This window comes from Sprattus sprattus, assembly GCF_963457725.1.
Source record: "Sprattus sprattus genome assembly, chromosome: 12".
In the NCBI taxonomy this organism is placed as follows: Eukaryota; Metazoa; Chordata; class Actinopteri; order Clupeiformes; family Clupeidae; genus Sprattus; species Sprattus sprattus.
The window spans coordinates 7,152,751-7,170,971 of NC_137910.1; the positions used below are offsets into that span (position 1 = coordinate 7,152,751).

Sequence of the window (18,221 nt, forward strand, 5' to 3'; positions counted from 1 at the left end):
GCCATTTCGTTCGTTTGGTTCTTCCCTTCTCAGCGACTGCGTTCTCACCAACCTACGGAAAGTCGAGTTGCCAGACTTGCCCTGGGACTGAGCATCCAAGGTTACGCATCCAGAAAGCTAAAGGTATGACGATATTTTATAAGTCCAGTGACAACATGTGGCATTTGAACTGAAGATATTTTGCTGAATTAAAAAAAATGTAGCTAAATATAGGATGATGTGGACTTTTAAACCATTGATAACATACCCACTCTAACGTAATATTAGTACAAGGCTAAGCCGAAAGCTAAGTGAGATGTGACACGTGATTAATATGACCTCTATAAAATAAACGAAGGTGACAATAGTTTAAAACATTTGAATTTTTACTATTCAGCAGGTATGTCTTCTAGAGATTTGTATGACTGGGACCCGCATTAAAAGGATGGGGTGGTCACTGATTCGCCGCCAGCAGCTGCAGACTCTAATCAATAAGTTATTAGCTAAATTTAAACAGTTATTAAAATGAAAGGGCGCTAACAATAAGTTGTGCAAACCTATACGCTAATGTTATAGCGGGCTAACTTTAACTTATCATCGAATTCCCCTCCATTGCTTTGTTTTTTTTAACGTTTAACGTTAATTCCTCAGCTCAGATGTTACGGAATATAATGTGCAGATCGAGGGTTTATTTTACTTTATTTACTTATAATCAGCAGTGTTTGAGAAAAGCAAACACCGAAGCCAACATATTTCGAGCTGTCTTTGTTCGTTCATGTCTTGACATACCTAAATACCCTTACTTTCCACGCGTGTTTTTAAAATGTTCTTTATATTCACCACTTACGTTTTAAATTCGTTATTGCCAGTGGTAAATTACACGTGACTGAATCTTTATTACTCCATTATCCAAACTTTCAATGATGAATGAGGTGTTGCTGCATGTCTGATTGCTACTGCCAGATTGTGTCATGCGATCAAGTTAGGAAAAAAGTAGCTAGGAGGTTAATAAGCTCGTAAAGCTCGTTTGAAAACGTCAGACTGTCACTTTTCAGCAAGTTGTAAACTATTTGAAGTTTGAGAGACGAACACCAAAATGCATAAGCCTGCAAAATGCAATCATTAGGCAGAACAGCATAATATTACAAAATATTTATTGAACCACGTTATGGTATGTAGGTAACTGTTGAAACTAGAAGGCTCTTCACAGTAAAGTGAACCTACATTACATCTGTGTCCCTGGTAAAATTCACAATATGGACGTTGTACATGGCTTGGCAGCTGCCCTCATACGTGTAAATGTCATCTCCCATGGCTGTCTTGTATCTTTACTGACTCTTAACTGAACATGGAGGTCACAGTAATGAATGTTTCTGCCACACTTCCAAACACTTCCAAAATCTGCTTTTGATAATGTCAACGTATGTGTTTTTAAAAACACAGCAATGTTCTTCTTTGCTCAGTCTCCCCAGCAGAAACATGTACATTTCTGTGTATTTTCTCCTTAGGTGGGGATGGAGACATTCAACTTGAACCTTAACGCATATATTGACTCATGGATGGGTCCAAGGGGTAAGTAAAGTTGCCATTGTCTGTACAGTCTAGTTGCCATATGTTTAGTTGTTACCTCCATCACACTCCTAATCTCATATTGTACACCTGTCAATATTTCTCTCACTAGCTCCCATTCACATATACTGATGGAGATTATTTACAAACACTTAATAACATAAGAATATATGAATCAAGTGCCTTATTTTAATAATGATCTAATATGCTTTTCTTTTCTCAGAGACATGGCTTTTCTGTGTCTCTGTGTATTATGTGTAACTTGATTCACTGGCGCCATTTATTGTTTCCTTAACCTTGTGAATGTGCAAGAAGCTCGGACGAGAACCTTGTTTTGACTATGATTTCTTACACTTACAGCGTCAGCATTAGACAAATCTAAGCATATAAACCTTGTGGTTCCTAAGTGAAATTGCTTCACTTCTCATCCTCGTTTTGTGAGTGAGCCCGATTGCAATTGTTCTTGTTGAATAAATATACTTATTGACAACTCCGGAGTCCTGAAGTAACTTAAGGTGATTTCTCACCTATCATATACCTAAAGTAACTGTGGAAGATAAATATAATTAGTTTTGCAAAAGGGTGGGTGGGTGTATGAATTGGTTTATCTCTCCTCAAATCCTAGAGCAGTAAAATGCTGAAGTAGGTATTATGTATCGTATGGTGTGTTTCCTGAGTCTAAACATATTGATTGGTCGGACCTGAGAAAGCCTGTTGTGTAAGTCAATGCTTATGTGGTTTCCAGTGATTTAAATACCTGCCAATAGTCTCATGGTCACTGCATTTCATTATGGTAACAGATAAAGGATCTTTTTTCCCCCATTTGTCATTTTCAGAAAATCAATCTCCATAAATGTCTAAATTGATCACATTTTCCCTTTTAATTATTAAACACTGTACAACACTGCTTTGGTGCAACCCCTGAGTGATGCCAGCTAAGCTAGCTGAGCTACAAACCCATAGTTCTCAGTGACAGGAAAGCTGTTCCCTGCATGGGCGCTGTTCTCTGCATGGAGCAGTTCTGCTCTTAGACTTGAAATTATATTTGAGATTATTTGCCCTCTTTTGGCCATTTTAAAAAGCCCTGTCCCACCGTATTTCACTCTTTTTGTGAAGGGTTCCCATTCCCTTACTCTGTAGAGCGAACTACCCCACTGTTACTGTTTTTGCTGCAGTGGATAAGCAGGAGTAAATAATGGGCTGCCCTCCTCCTTAAAGAAAGACTATGAAATGCGGAATCCAAAGGCCAAAAAAATAAATAAATCACACTGCGCAAAGACAAATTGGTCAGCACTCGTAAAGACTTTTTCTTTTCTTTTATTGAATCTCACTTCAACTGAGAGCACAATAAAAAAAAGCATGCCAGTGTGCTGACCAAGTAAGTCTATTTTTTGTTCACTGCAGTAGAATATGCTGTAATGCAGGTATAAGCAGTGAGAGTGGAGGGGATGCATAGATTATAGCTTCTCCCCCCTCCCCCCTCTTTACCTCAGACTCCCGAGTGCGAGGATGGCTGCTGCTGGACAACTACCCTCCGACTTTTGCACTTACCGTCATGTACCTCCTGGTTGTGTGGATGGGACCCAAATACATGAAGAACAGGCCGCCAGTCTCCTGCCGAGGCCTCCTGGTGGTGTATAACTTCGCCATCACTCTCCTCTCCCTGTACATGTTCTATGAGGTAAGCCAGGTTAAGCACTGTGCATGTGACGGAAAATGTGTTATCATTTTATACATTTGTTCAATGTTCATATGTTCATTGTAGCACATGCTTTTGTCCAACGTGATGGTATAAATACGCTACATCAATATATGTGGTCCTAAGGACTCAAGCCAATATCAGGGCAAGCTGCTACTTGCCTTATCAGTTGATCCAGAGGAACATTTCGTGATAATCAGATGTCAAGGCCGTGATTATCTCTCCCCCTCAAATCATGGCCCTGTACGGTTTTAGCTACTCGGAACCTGATGTAGATTAAAATGAACAGCATTTCCCAGAGGTCCAGCTTAAAACTGTAAAGAAGTGCAAAGCCTCAGGCGCACCGAGCCAGGAATTGTGTGTGTGTGTGTGTGTGTGTGTGTGTGTGTGCAGGTGTGTGTGTGTGTGTGTGTGTGTGTGTGTGTGTGTGTGTGTGTGTGTGTGTGTGTGTGTGCAGGTGTGTGGGTGTGTGTGTGAGGGTGTGTGTGTGTGTGTGTGTGTGTTGGTGTTTTGAGGGTGCAGACAATTTTAATTATCACAGGGATCGTATGACACCAATTCATGTAAGCAAGTACACAACCAAACCTGTTTGATTGGCGAGAGGTAGCTGCTCTCTTCATCTCTTCATCCCTGATGTTAGTATCAGCTGCCTGAGCCTGAGGTAGATTGATGTGAACAGCAGCTCCCAGAGGCCCCACTTCAAACGGGAGGGGAAGTCTTACAGACAGCTGGGGAGCCTGACAGGCTTATTGTTACAGCACAACACATCTGCCATGGTTTTCACTCGGGCCTGCAGGGCATTGTTCGCCCAAAACCTCTCAGTTTTGGCAGAACCAGTTTGTGAGTTTATCATTCTATGAAATGGTGCAATATTTACTGAGTTAAGAAACATATTAGACCATTGACCGATTTCTCTTTTGACTTCACTTTACCTTTGTTCATTTTGTCTGAGGTAACCGAATGTGCCCATCTAAAATACTCCCACATAGGCTTAGGATGAACACACCTCCTTAAATGCTCTACAAGTATGATTACTGTGTGTGGACATGATTGGCTTGCCAAGGGTTATAGGCTTAAAGTATAAAGTCTCCTATTGCAAAAATTCTCCCCTGTCAGATCCAGTGCACTGTTACCTGTTTGGACTGCTGCAATGGCTGGCACTGATATGGGTGACTTTTTAAGCTCACAAATGGGCAAAGTCTCTAGCCAACTGTTGGAATTTTGGCTCTGTGCAAGTGATGGTCATTAGGATTAAATGGAAACTTACTCAAATACTTAATGAAGAGGTTTTTTTTTTTTTTCATCTGAAAGGCTTTTGAGATTGGTTTGGTCCTTGAGTCTGTATTTTTGTGTGGTTTTATGGTGTAATAACAGGAGAAACCTGAAGCGAAAAAATGTCAAATGTCTCCACAAGAGTTCAGTTAACCGTATAGGTGAGCTGGACTTTTTCTTTCATTAACTGCAATACATTGATTTATATTCTATCTTTATTTATTTAAGTAATTGTTTGTTTAGATGCGCCATTTTTTTCTGTTGCTTGGCAAAAAAAGGCTAGACAGCCTCACTGAATGCAGTACCTGGCACATCAGGCTGTCTAAACTGAAGAGCTCGATATGACCTCAATTCTCTGCTTTTAAAGGGGCCGACAGGCTGTTACATTGCGCTGTGGCAAATCTAGCGTAGTTGTTGGTCCTTTTAGAGGACACCCAGTTTTGAGAATCGGCTCTGTGCAGGGTAAACCTGTAGAGGATTATGCCACAGAGCGATAGGACACATCTGCCTGTCCCCAGCCTCACCGTGTCCCTGTGCTCTCTCTGCACACACTCTGTAGGGCTAACATCAGGCTGTAATCCCCCACACCGGTGCCGCCTCAAAAGTCATCAACACATTAGCGTGCCACACTCTTTGTTTACACCACCCACCTGCCCTGGGTCAACTTCTGTGGTTACATCACCATTTAAAATTGGATTTCAGTGGGATTTTTTTTTTTATTAAATCATCAGTTGACCTTGACACTCTGAGACATAACATTTTACATCCTAAAGTGGTAAATTGTTTGGACAAAGACTCCATTTACAAGTGGCATCAGTTTTGGGAGAATGGAGGGTGGGGGTGGGGGTTGGGGTGGGGTGGGTTTTCGGGATGGGGGTGTTGCACTGCAATGTTACAATAGACAAAGAGGGATCACAAGGTCAGTGAAGAAATTGGGTGGGATCTCCTATCTGGTGACAGGGTTTTGCTCCGATGACAAACTCCAGTCGGACGTGGGTGTTAACACACAGTGCGAGTTTTGCCCGGCAGACTTCCATTCACTTCTTACTTGGCCATTATAAAAAAATAGGATCATTACAACTCATCCATGCAAGTCTGTCACATTCTCATAGCCTTACCACAGCAACACGATTCATTTAGCCCAAAATATATGAGTGATTCAAATTCAGGGGTTCAGTCCACAATGACTTCAGCGCAGGCTTGAGCTACAAGCTGCTCTACTATTAGCTCTCACTTCTTGTGGATAAATATGCAGACTATTTAATTATGAGAGAGTCTCTACATAGAGTAGTATGAGGGAGTCTTGCTGCAATTTAGTGCTCGGCGGTTGTCAAAAAATGAGGTACTTTCTTATTTGTTCTCACGGTGGCTAATGTGCAAAGCTAATTCATTCTAATGTGAGGGAACATTGAGTCATGGGGCACCTCATTATGGCCCTGCCGGGAAGACTTATTCTCTCATCCCTCCACAGCTTGTGACGGCGGTGTGGCAAGGAGGGTACAGCTTCTACTGCCAGGACACTCATAGCGCAGGAGAAACGGACCACAAGGTAATCATAGGACCATGTAGAGAGCAATTTAGCAGTCATTTCAAGCTTGATAATAGGCCTCCATCCAACTTGTTATGCCTGTGATAAAACAGTTCAAGTACAACCTGTAATTGCTGAGTAATAACTTGTAAGTGTTCCTATTGCATCTTGGTGACATTACAACACTATAGTGTTCTTCTGTCTGCATTTGTTTCCCTTGCTGAGTGTCTCCACGATACAGACAAAAGTCATATCCTCAGATTATAGTAAAGATGACATGTGTGATTTGTTTGTGGTGAGGGGAAATGTAAGACTACATTTCCAATGATGACACTAATTGCAGTTTGTCTCCTGCTCGTTCCATTAGATTATCCGTGTCTTGTGGTGGTATTATTTCTCCAAGCTGATTGAGTTCATGGACACGTTCTTCTTCATCCTGCGGAAGAATAACCACCAGATCACATTACTTCACATCTATCACCATGCCAGCATGCTCAACATCTGGTGGTTCGTCATGAACTGGGTGCCGTGTGGTCACTGTAAGTGTGTGTGTGTGTGTGTGTGTGTGTGCCGTGTGGTCACTGTAAGTGACTCTCTTGAGTTTTCTTTGTCTACTGTTTTGTTTTTCCCCTGTGAAATAATCTCGCTTAGCAGAAAGCAGACTGACCTATGTGTAACACCGTCAATTTGTGTCTACCACTCTAAATTCAACCAGTGTGTGGAAAAACATATCTAAGCACCACATAGCAAAGATCATACGCTTATCTCAAAACCATTCCCTGTTTTAAACGTTGAGTTTTGTTGCTTGTTCTGCATGCATTGGAAAAAGATGGCAGATGGAATGACCGAGCATATGCATCCAAATGAATCATCGATGGGTTCTGCCCATTCGCTTGGTCACAGTGCAAGTACAGGTCACACTGACCCCGAAGTATTTTTATCCTCAATGATGTCAGCAACACTGTCATAGTGTGAAGGAATTGCATGTGATTTTTTTTGTCAAAAGAATTTCCAGTACGATAACCCAGGCTAACAAAAATTGAGTTAAGATTTCAGAAGAAATGCATTCCAGTGTAAAACTCTTTGATCACGACCCTGATAAAATAGGCTAGACTGTTCTGAAATCAGGACAAAAGGACATTTTATGCACAATCCAGTTCAGGCACAGAAACCCAGATAACTCTGACTATGATAGCAACGGTATGCCTGTCCTGCAGTGCATATCGAAACACATTTTAAACAAGGCACATCGACGGTGAGAAATGGGAGAGACTGGTCACATGACGAACAGAAATACACATCGTTAGATTTTACTACATTTTACTACATTTTACTACATTGTATTGTATTGTTAACAGGATTAGTGTAGGGTTTGATGAAGGAAGATTCACACTCTGAACCACCCCCAGAAGAACAAGTTGTTGATCACCTCCTACTAGTTGGTCTGACCCTCAATCAGTGTCACTGCTGACATTCCTCTAACTTTAGAAAGAAACAAACAAACGATTGAATTGTGGAGCAAGTGTATTTGTAGATCACAGTATTTGTAGATCACAGTTTACACATATGAGGTGATTGTAATTCAAATGTACACAGCAAAAAGACACAAGCAAAGATACACACCAGCTGTATTTGACACAGTTTAAGCAAATGGAAAAGATTAATGGAAAATATGACTTTTAATGGTTTTATTTGCTGATGCTCTTTGTATTATTTCAAGGACTCATCCCCGTATACAGAAAAGGGGCTGTCAGCTCTCAACCATTCTCAGAGGCCCCTTGGGTTATTTTTGTCCCTATTAGCATAGAGGTGCTAGGTCAGCATCCTCTTCAAAAATACCTCGCCAAGTTATTTGTTTTCCCCCAAACATGTTTTTACTGAGGTCTTTATTCTAGTTGTACAGTGCCACTTGAAAGTATGTGAACCCCTTGAGCACTTAAGCGTTTTCTGTTGTTTTACCATGATTTTTCATTTTTTTATCACCAATTTTCCATAGATGAAATGTCAGGTTTATGTTTATCATTTGCATGTACTTGTTTAGAGGAAATTGTTTGAGAAGCTGAAAAACTACATGAAACATGGAATTAGTCCATTTCAAAAGTAAGTGAACCCCCAGCTGAATTGATAAAGTCAAGCAGGTAACAGATTCAGTGAAACTTATTTGGGTGAATAATTAGTCAATTGAGCAAACCGATCATCTGAGACATCCTTAGGGAAAGGTTTGGGCAACACAGATTAAAAGAGAGAGGAAACCAACCAAACTACTGTAGTGCCAAGGTGTACCCACACAGATCAACAATGCCGAGAGGAAACGAGATATCCGAGAACAGTCATGCATTGATAAGGTAAATGTTAGCATTTAACAGCTTATATGACATGATTTATTCTACTGGTTCATCATTTATGTCTTCCTGTGTTCCCTGGCAGCCTACTTTGGGGCCATGCTGAACAGCTTCATCCACGTCCTGATGTACTCCTACTACGGGCTCTCGGCCATCCCAGCCATGCGACCCTACCTCTGGTGGAAGAAGTACATAACCCAAGGGCAGCTGGTGAGACGCCTGGCCGTTAGCTCACCTTTCCCCCCTGTGCCTGCACACAGACAGCCTGACCGTTAGCTCACCTTTCCCCCATGTGCCTACACACAGAGGGCCTGACCGCTAGCTCACCTTTCCCCCTGTACCTACACACAGACTGCCTGACCGCTAGCTCACCTTTCCCCCTGTACCTACACACAGACGGCCTGACCGTTAGCTCACCTTTCACCCCCCCAGGCAACGCTTTCCCAAACATGATTATTCATGACAGTTGGATTGTGTGGTGTTGCATGTCGTCTACGACTGCTGCAACACAAGCTCTGTGTAATGACCTGGTCCAAGGCATTGCCAGACAGTCACTGTCACTGACTTTAAGTGTTTAGTCATAAGTAAGGTATTACATTCTTTTCATTGTGTTTTATGATAACATATGACATGATGTGTGTCACTCAGATTTTATGTGTTGGGGCTTGAGTGACTAAACTTAAAAAAAAGTATTTCATGTGTTGTCTTCAGATTCAGTTTGTCATCACCATGGCCCAGACGAGCTGTGCCGTGGTTTGGCCGTGTAGCTTTCCCATGGGCTGGCTTTACTTCCAAATATCCTACATGGTGACCATGATCTTTTTCTTCTCCAACTTCTACGTCAAGGTAAGAAGGCTCTAACAGGCTCTGTCCTCACACTATGCCACATGGTGTAGTGCTCAAAGGTGACGCTTGTGCAAATCTGAGATGGAAGGTTGGTCCAAATACAATACACTGACTGGAAGGACATTAGCTGAACAGATTGAATTCAAGGCATCCCTCTGGCTAGCCTGGTGACACCAGCCTACGTATTTCCGCCTGAATTGATTTCAAGCTCATACTCAGTCTGGCCCAACCCCATTGACAATCGTCTCCAGAACTCAAAATTTTGCAGGACCAATCAGCGAACAGTTCAGAGCTGTGACGCAAAACTCGCCTTGGAGGAAAAGACACGAAAAGCTATCGGAAAAGTTGTCTCAACTCTCGAGAACATCAGAAAATTAAAAGTAAGTAGTAAGTAAGTAAGACTTTATTTATATAGCACATTTCGTACAGGAGTTGCAATTCAAAGTGCTTTACATAAAATCAATAAGAGCAAGCAGCAGGAGCAATAAAATATTGGTCAACATCGTATCAGAACCTGATGTTCCGATGTGTATTCTTAAAATATTAAAATCATAATAAAAGTAATAAAACCCTTCTGCCTGGTATTTAGCGCAGTCGAAACCATAGTGCTGCTCCATAGATTCCGACCTACCCTGTTAAATATTTTCCCTAGCTATGTTTCCCCGGCCAAAGGCCACCCTTCCTTCTATACCCTTCCTTCAGAGGCCTCTTCGTCTTCTTCCACCGAACGCACTTCAGGGCTTCGGGAGAGACACTAGCTCTCTTTTACAGGCTTAAGGAAGGTGACTGCACCTAGGGGACTAGAACATTTGTTATGGAAATATCTCTGAGAATAATATGTGATATATTGAGCCACAATATGGTTTCCGACAGTGCCATGGTACCCTCAAAACAGTTTTACAGAGAAATAGTAAAAGTAATAAAAGTCATAAAACCCTTAAAACAGTTTCAAAGAGAACAGAGAAATAAAAAGTGCCAGATAAAATTAATAAAATGCTTTGGTAAAAAGATAGGTTTTAAGCTGCCTTTTGAAGGTGTCTGTCGTGTTTGCTTCCCTAATATTAACGGGTAATGTGTTCCATAATTTTGGGGCGTAGTTGACAAAGGCTGCATCTCCAATCTTCTTATGACTGCTTCTGGTGACCTGTAACAGACCTGTATCTGATGATCGCAGTGTTCTAGCTGGTGTGTAGTTAGTAAGAGAGTTAGCAATGTAGCTAGGTCCTTGTCCATTTAGAGCTTTGTATGTGAGGAGGAGGACCTTAAAGTCAATTCTAAAGGTAACAGGAAGCCAGTGTAAAGTAGCTGGGACAGGACTAATGTGTTCTCTCCTTTTAGTTTTGGTTAATAGTCCAGCTGCAGAATTTTGAATGAGCTGGAGTCTTACAGTTGTTTTCTTGGGAAGACCAGTAAAAAGTGAATTACAGTAGTCTAGCCGGCTCGATATGAAAGCATGAATAAGCTTCTCGGCATCATTTTGGTTTAAGAATGATCGTACCTTTGCTATGTTCCTGAGGTGAAAGAAAGCGGTTTTGGTGACTTTGTTAATGTGGGAGTTGAAATTCAAATCTGAGTCCAGGGTGACACCAAGACTAACCACCTCAGGTTTAATCCACCGGGATAAACCTCCTAGATTCTTGGTGAGCATCTCTCTTTTTAATTTAGGGCCGATAAGTAGGACTTCAGTTTTGTCCTCATTGAGTTTTAGAAAGTTATTGTTCATCCATTTGTTTATTGCCAATAAACAGTTGGTAATGGAGTTTATTGCTGTTGCATCATTTGGCTCAGCGGAAATATACAATTGTGTGTCATCCGCATAGCTATGAAAATCTATACTATGTTCTCTGATGATGTCACTGAGTGGTAACATATAAAGAGAAAAGAGCAATGGACCTAAACAGCTCCCTTGTGCAACCCCGTAGCAGCTTTCATGTTTCTCGGACATATGGTCTCCTAGACTGACATAAAACTTCCTTCCTCTAATATATGTTTTGATCCAGTTCAATACACACTCAGAGAACCCAATAAGATTTTCAAGTCTATTGATTAGGATGTCATGATCAATGGTTTCAAATGCTGCAGTAAGATCTAACAGGATAAGGATAGAAACTTTATTTGCATCAGAGTTTTGTCTGAGGTCGCTAATTATGTTGGTGAAAGCGGTTTCAGTACTGTGATATTTTCTGAAACCTGACTGAAAGACTTCCAAGATGTTATTTTCTTCCAGATATGAATTTATTTGGACTAATACTATCTTTTCCAGGACTTTACTAATAAATGGAAGATTGGATATGGGTCCATAGCTTGCTAGTGTACTGGTATCCAATTTGGGTTTCTTTAATAGGGGCCTTACAACAGCTGTTTTGAAGGCATCTGGGAAAACGCCAGTTCTAAGGGATGTGTTTATGATGTCAAGGACCGGACCTGAGACACTATCAAACACTCGCTTAAAGAATGCAGTGGGAATGGGATCAATATCTGAGGTTGTAGATTTACATTCGATGATGATTTTAGAGAGTTCACTTAGTGTGATACATGTGAAAGTGCTCATAGTTAAGTTGCAAGATCTACTGATGTCAATTTCACCTCCAGTAGTAGTGATACTAGATCTGATCGATGTTATTTTGTTCTTGAAGAACTGAGCAAACTCTTCGCATTTAGCTGCTGAGGATAGTGGGGGGGCAGGGACAGTGTTTAGCAGCCGGTCAATGGTGGAGAACAGAACTCTGGAATTTCCGGCATTTTCTGTAATAATGTAGGAAAAATAACCTTTCCTTGCTAGACGGATGGTTTTGTTATAGGTAGTTAGTGCATCTTTGTAGATACCGTGGTGGATAGTGGTCTTTGTTTTTCTCCATTTTCTCTCTGCTATGCGACATTTTCTTTTTATTTCACTAACATTTTTATTTTTTAGCCATGGGGAGGTCCTACTTGTAAACTTCTTTTTAGTTTTAAGTGGGGCTACAGAGTCTAACACAGATGATAATGCATCATTTAGGTTTTCTACCATTTCATTTAGAGAGCAGTCATGACTAGTTGGCTCATATAGAGCAATCTGCTCAGAAAATCTATCCATAGCTTCATCGTCTAGATGTCTTTTATGGACTAAGAATTCTTTTGTGGTTTTTGGTAAGATGATTTCCACATCAAAAAGTATACAATGATGGTCAGAGAGCGGTAGATCAGTTATTGAAATATTATTGATGTTTAATCCAGTTGTTATTACTAGATCTAGTGTGTTTCCGTGCTGGTGTGTTGGATCCGTTATGTGCTGAGTTAGATCGAAACTGGTGAGGAGATTTAAAAGCTCAATAGTTCTTTGGTCTGCTTTTTTATTAATGTGGATGTTAAGGTCTCCATTCAGGACTATTTTGTCATATCTGGTGACACATAGTGATAATAGTTCAGAGAATTCTTGTATGAATATTGGTGAGTGCTTGGGTGGCCGATATATAATAACAAACAGTACTGATTCAGTTTTGAGCTCTATAGCAAGATATTCAATTGATGTAAATTCACCTAGCTCAGTGATTTTGAACAACAGTTTAGATGAGAAAATAGCTGCGACTCCTCCACCTCTTTTTGATTTCCTAGAAACTTGGTGGAAGCTGTAATCAGGCGGACACGCTTCTATCAAAGTTGCTGTTGCCTTGTCATCGTTTAGCCAAGTTTCTGTTAGACAGATACAATCTAAGTTGTTTTCTTTAATCAGATCGTTGACCAGAAAGGTTTTGTTATTTAGTGATCTGACATTTAGAAGGGCCAGTTTCATCTGTGGGGTATTAACAGGTAAAACTGGGGGAGATATAGGGAGAACATGGATAGTTTTCAACCTTCTAGGACGAGTTTCGGGTTTATAATTTTCGGGTTTATTTACCATGCCATTTGCTGTTTATGATGACCGGTATGTTTGATGAAATAGCATGGTGGCTGTCCTATTGTTGTTTTTCGGGCTGACAGTCCATATTACTGAGTTCATGGGCCTTCACAGCTTTCCCCACAAGGTGGTTTATCCCAGGGGAATTCCTTGGGGTGGTGGAGGTCTGTGCAGGGCCCGTGTCCTTGGAGGAGGCTGTTTGAATGTTCTGTTCTGTTCCATGGAAGGAGGTTTGGGGTGTGTCAGTCTTAGGCACAGCAGGAATAGGGAGTGAGGCTTGATTATGGCTGTTTGAGGTTGTCAAGAGCGCGTGGCTGATGTTTGCTGTAAGTAATCTAGACCCTCTACGGTTTGGGTGGAGTCCATCGGCTTGAAAACGGTCTGCACAATTCCAAAAAACATTGAAATTGTCAATAAATCTCCGGTTGTGTGCAAGACAGACAGATGCCAGCCATGTGTTGAAAGATAGTAGTCGACTGAAGATTTCATTTCCTCTGCGAAAACATGCAATCGGTCCACTGATAGACACATCTTGATGTTTGTTTAGAGTGTTCAGTAGCTGGGTGAAATGTTCTTGAAGTATCACGTTGCCAGTTTTTTTGTGCAGGATATCAAATGAGCCAGTGTGGATGATAATCTTTGCATTGTTTGGTTTATTCTTGAGGATTGTTTGTATCTCTGACGACAGTTCCTCGACTGATGTGTTGCTAAGGCAAAGACTTTCTGTCCTTGCAAGTTTGACATGTTCTGTCATGTCATCTCCAACCAAGATAGTGGCCATCTGTGGCGTTGTGTTTGTATTCCACACACTTGCTTTATCAGTAGTTATGGGGCCAGTTCTTGGGTTGTTTGGGTAAACAGTATTAGCTACAAGGCTAGTGCTAGCAGCGTTAGCTCCTCTGAGTGCTAATGGCCTGTGGGAAGCCTCGGCATTAGTGCTAGTGGTGTTAGCATACCTTAGTCTTCGGCGATCTTGTGGTAGTGGTCGAGTAGCGCCCCGAGTGGTCCGAGAGGGGTTTAGGGTGAAATGGGGGACTCCCGAGCGCAGCAGATGAGGACCATCATGATGTGTAGGGGATCCGGGCCCTTTATGCTTGTTAGCAGCACGGATAGCACTCCTGTGCCTTTTGGCCTTGGGTGTGGAGAATTGCTCCCCTTGGAGAGTTTCCAGTGGTGAAAAACTATTTCTGAGCGCAACAGGAGGAGAAGTGATGCGGGAAGAGTTTCTGCCTCGCTTTTTTCTTGTAAGTTTTATGATTGGAAAGGACGTCGTAGCTCTTCTCCCAACTGGCTTTGGGAAGAGTTTAATCTACCGAATGCTTACTAATCGTTGCTGATTGGTTAAGGGAACTCCAATGATTTTAAACCTCAAGCTAAGCACCCGCCGATCTCGGAAACCAAAATGCATTGGGTTGGCCCAGACTGAAAGACGGAATGAAATGGAGTCACAGGCTGGTAATGGCCAGGCTACCCTCTGGCTACTTACTTTAAACAATTGAAATGTTTTGCCTTTTGTCTTACAGACTTACAAGGGCCATGGTGGGTCCCTAAAGAAGGACTATCAGAACGGCTCGGTAGCCACTACTAAGAATGGCCACATGAACGGGGTGGGACCCACAGACAGCAAAAACTACAGGAAGTCGAGGGCTGATTGATTGACATCTCCTCAAGGTCCTTAAGCAAGCCTCACTATCTCCATAGTAGTGCATATCCATAGAATAATGCTAGGAAGCAGTGCAAGATTTCTTATCAGGAACCCATAGGAGATTAATGCAGATTTTATCCACTGTAGAAAAAAGCCTAAGCCATTTTGATCTTAGAGACTCCTGACGTTTTGCACACCATGATCTGTTATTATTCATATTGAATCAAAACACGTGACCGTTGAGATTATGCAGTCCTGGCACTGGAGATGTTGTGACCAGTGACGGTTAATACATCTCATATATGCAGATTAGAGGACACAAATGTTTGTTGCTGTTTATGTTAATATATTGATGACTGTTGAAAACAAGAATTAGACTCTTAGTCTTACCATTCCTCTTTAGTTGTCGTGCAACATGGACATATAAGGGTTATATTTGATTTTCTCAGTGTAAATATTTAACATAAAGCAAGTTATACTTCAAACTAACAAATCTATACTAAATCAAATAAATTGATTTTGCATAGGATGGCGCAACCCTAGTGATTATCACAAATAATGCATAATGGCTTCCTTTAAGCTTGCTTAAGCCTGAATACGCAATTGCATGCGTTTAAATGGCCGACTAGATCAATGATAAACTAAGAGGTAAGGAAATAATGATTTTTTTATTTCACAATAGTGCTTACAGAAAATGAACGAACGTCTCTTCCTCTCTAAATATTTCAACAGTAAATTGGGTAATAATGTTTAAAAAAAAGAGAGTAAAATGGGTAAACATGCCCTGAATGAACCTGATATGGCTGCAGTCTGAAATAACAGGTGTTTACCTCTCCAGCTCCTACTTGCCCATCTGTGCAAAATACAGCTCAACCAATTTCTTTTCAACATTGTTTTTTACAGTTACATTTTTTTTTAATGGTTGCCCGCACTGAAACGTTCCAGACTGTTTGTTCGGGAGCGGTTTTGATGAAGGGCTGGTTTAAGAGACCACAGATCCAAATAGACATTAGATAGCAGTATTGTTCCTTTAAATAAGAGTCTTTTGACATTCCCCAAGTCTTATCCGCTTCATTCAGAGAGTCCAACAGCGCTCCTGAGACACAGGTGAACATTAATCGCATGCATTGATGATGACTCAGGAAAAACCAGGGTTCAAAACCTGTAGAAATGATAGCCATTCTTAGCATCTTAGACCAATGGTTGCAAAAAAACAAAAAAGTCACATAGCAAAGAACAGAACTACAAGGTCTTTGCGTGAATGTGAACCAACCTTGTGATCAGGTTTAGAAGCAATGGCAGTTAAAAATGCCGCCACTTCTGCTACTATTACTGTACTTTTGTACCGTGTTGATGCTGTTTGAAGTACCACCATCTCACCAGGTCCAGGCCTAGCATTGTGAATGTCGACAGTATAACTCCCCTTGTTAATTTAAATGTTGAATGTACACTACTTCACCCTCATGACTGCAATGAATGACAAGGCCCCAAACCCAACAGTTTGGAAGGGATTGTGTGTGTAAGTTATGGACATGTCTCAAGTGTCTCAACAAATATAAGTGGTGCTGTTTCTGTCGATTCACGGACACAGTATCCAGTCTCTGGGATACTAAAACATGTTCTGTCCATGCACGCAGTATCCAGTCTCCAGCATACTAAAACATGGTCTGTCCACACACACAGTATCCAGTCTCCAGCATACTAAAACATGTTCTGTCCATGCAAAGCACTTGGTTTCAGTCTCTCTGTTGTCTAGATGGCCAACCCCAAAGTAAACGTGCACGTGTGTTTGTGTGCGCCCAATATTTGTACACTGACTTGTCTTAAGAAGACGAACCAGTGCGGGACAGAAACCTCTGTTGCTTCACCATTACAGCTAATTCATTCAAATTAGACCAATTCTATGAAGGGCAATTCATCACACATGCCAAGTGCACAGAATGTAGTAGAAACACAGTGTGTCTATCTGCTATACTTTATCAACTATATCTATTACTGTCCAAACTGTCTCTAATTGGTTGTCTGATTTGGCAGGAAAAACAGTCCAACATCGTTGAGATCAGTTCAAATACATACCAACTTTGTAATGATTTGTGTGCCAGCTTTTCTGGAACCCCCATAGCTTTGCTATTTCCATGTTTGTTAATGTTGCGATGTACATGTTCATGTAAGTATGTTATGTGAGTATGTTTTTTTCTTTTTTTTTACAATAGCTTCTCTGTCTTTCAAAAATTCCATTCCATTTTTCACTCATTCGAATAACTTGTTCCAGTTTGTTTTTGTTGCCATTAACTGATTTCCTGGTATATTTTGACCTACATTTCCTGAGGCAAATAAGCCCAAGAATGTTGTCCAATGTTATGTGACTACCCTTTTCACTTTTTATTTCCCTGTGTTGCCTTAATACTTGTGTTCAGTGCTTTTTGGTTTGCTTCAACATCATTGTCATTGCACACTGTATTAAAAATCTTAATATGCTGTGTTGTCCATATGCCTTACTATACCACATACTGTACCAAAAGACCCCATGTTGAACCCAGAGATCTGTTCTTTCAAACAGCTTGGCAGCTAATGGGCATTTTACAATTTAGTTGTCTGATTGAATTCTCCTGAATATTTATGCCAGCCAATTCAATCACTGAACACAAGAATGCTTACTGCAATAAGTAATGTTATTGCTGTCCATTTGGACACTTTGTTTTCCAAACTGTCACACCCAAATGTATTTGAAAAGTGCCACTTTTTAAATTGTCTAGACTGTTAAATGTCCACACCTTTCACAATAATTCATACTTTTACACGTGTAAGTGTATTTTCATTTTAGTTTTTGTTGTTTATTTATTTACCTTTGAATGAAGAGTAATTTGTGCTTAATGGGCTTCAGGTGAATCAAACCAGCTTCTTGTTAGCGCACCACATTCGAATCATACCCTGCCTTCTACAAGTACTGTTAAAAGTTAGACACCCCGTTGTTGAACTGTTCTGTCTGTGACATTTAAAATAAAGGTGGGAGTATGCATGGCTTGTGATGTCTCTTAGGCCTAAATACGTGGACGGGGGGATCGGTCCTAGATTGATACACTTCATTGGTCATTCCTTAGTCACCTTTCAATCTGTATTGAATTCTAGAAGATAAAGTGCTACCTTCTGACCAGACACCTCCCACCAAGCAGCCTGTCCAGAAAAGTATTTATTTTTTCCATACCACAGTTTTCTTTTCAACACATTTGTCATTCCAGCACATCAAGTGTTTTTCCCTCAGCCTTTGAGAGAAACCAGGGGAGGCATTGGCTGTAAGCTGTGGTGAAAGCACTCCTCAACAGGACCAGTTTGTTTAACATGAGCCATCAACAAAGCAGTGCATGGAATACATGCTGCAGCTATCAAACCAGCTTTACCAGGAACCAGAGTGCAACTCATTAAGGAGTTTCCAAAGGCCGACACTATGGCAGTGAAATACATAT

The 18,221-nt window shown here is 41.0% G+C and overlaps 1 protein-coding gene across 1 annotated transcript; it reads left to right on the forward strand.

Moving 5' to 3' along the window:
• Positions 1–1,493: 1,493 nt before the first annotated feature.
• On the forward strand, positions 1,494–14,767 carry elovl5 (ELOVL fatty acid elongase 5; the record flags this gene model as incomplete). The annotated part of the gene is made up of 7 exons (XM_080848296.1): positions 1,494–1,551; positions 3,042–3,229; positions 5,991–6,068; positions 6,415–6,586; positions 8,475–8,599; positions 9,101–9,235; positions 14,636–14,767. The coding sequence occupies 7 exons, from the start codon at positions 1,494–1,496 to the stop codon at positions 14,765–14,767; spliced, it is 888 nt and encodes a 295-aa protein (XP_080704422.1).
• Between the last annotated feature and the right edge of the window lie 3,454 nt (positions 14,768–18,221).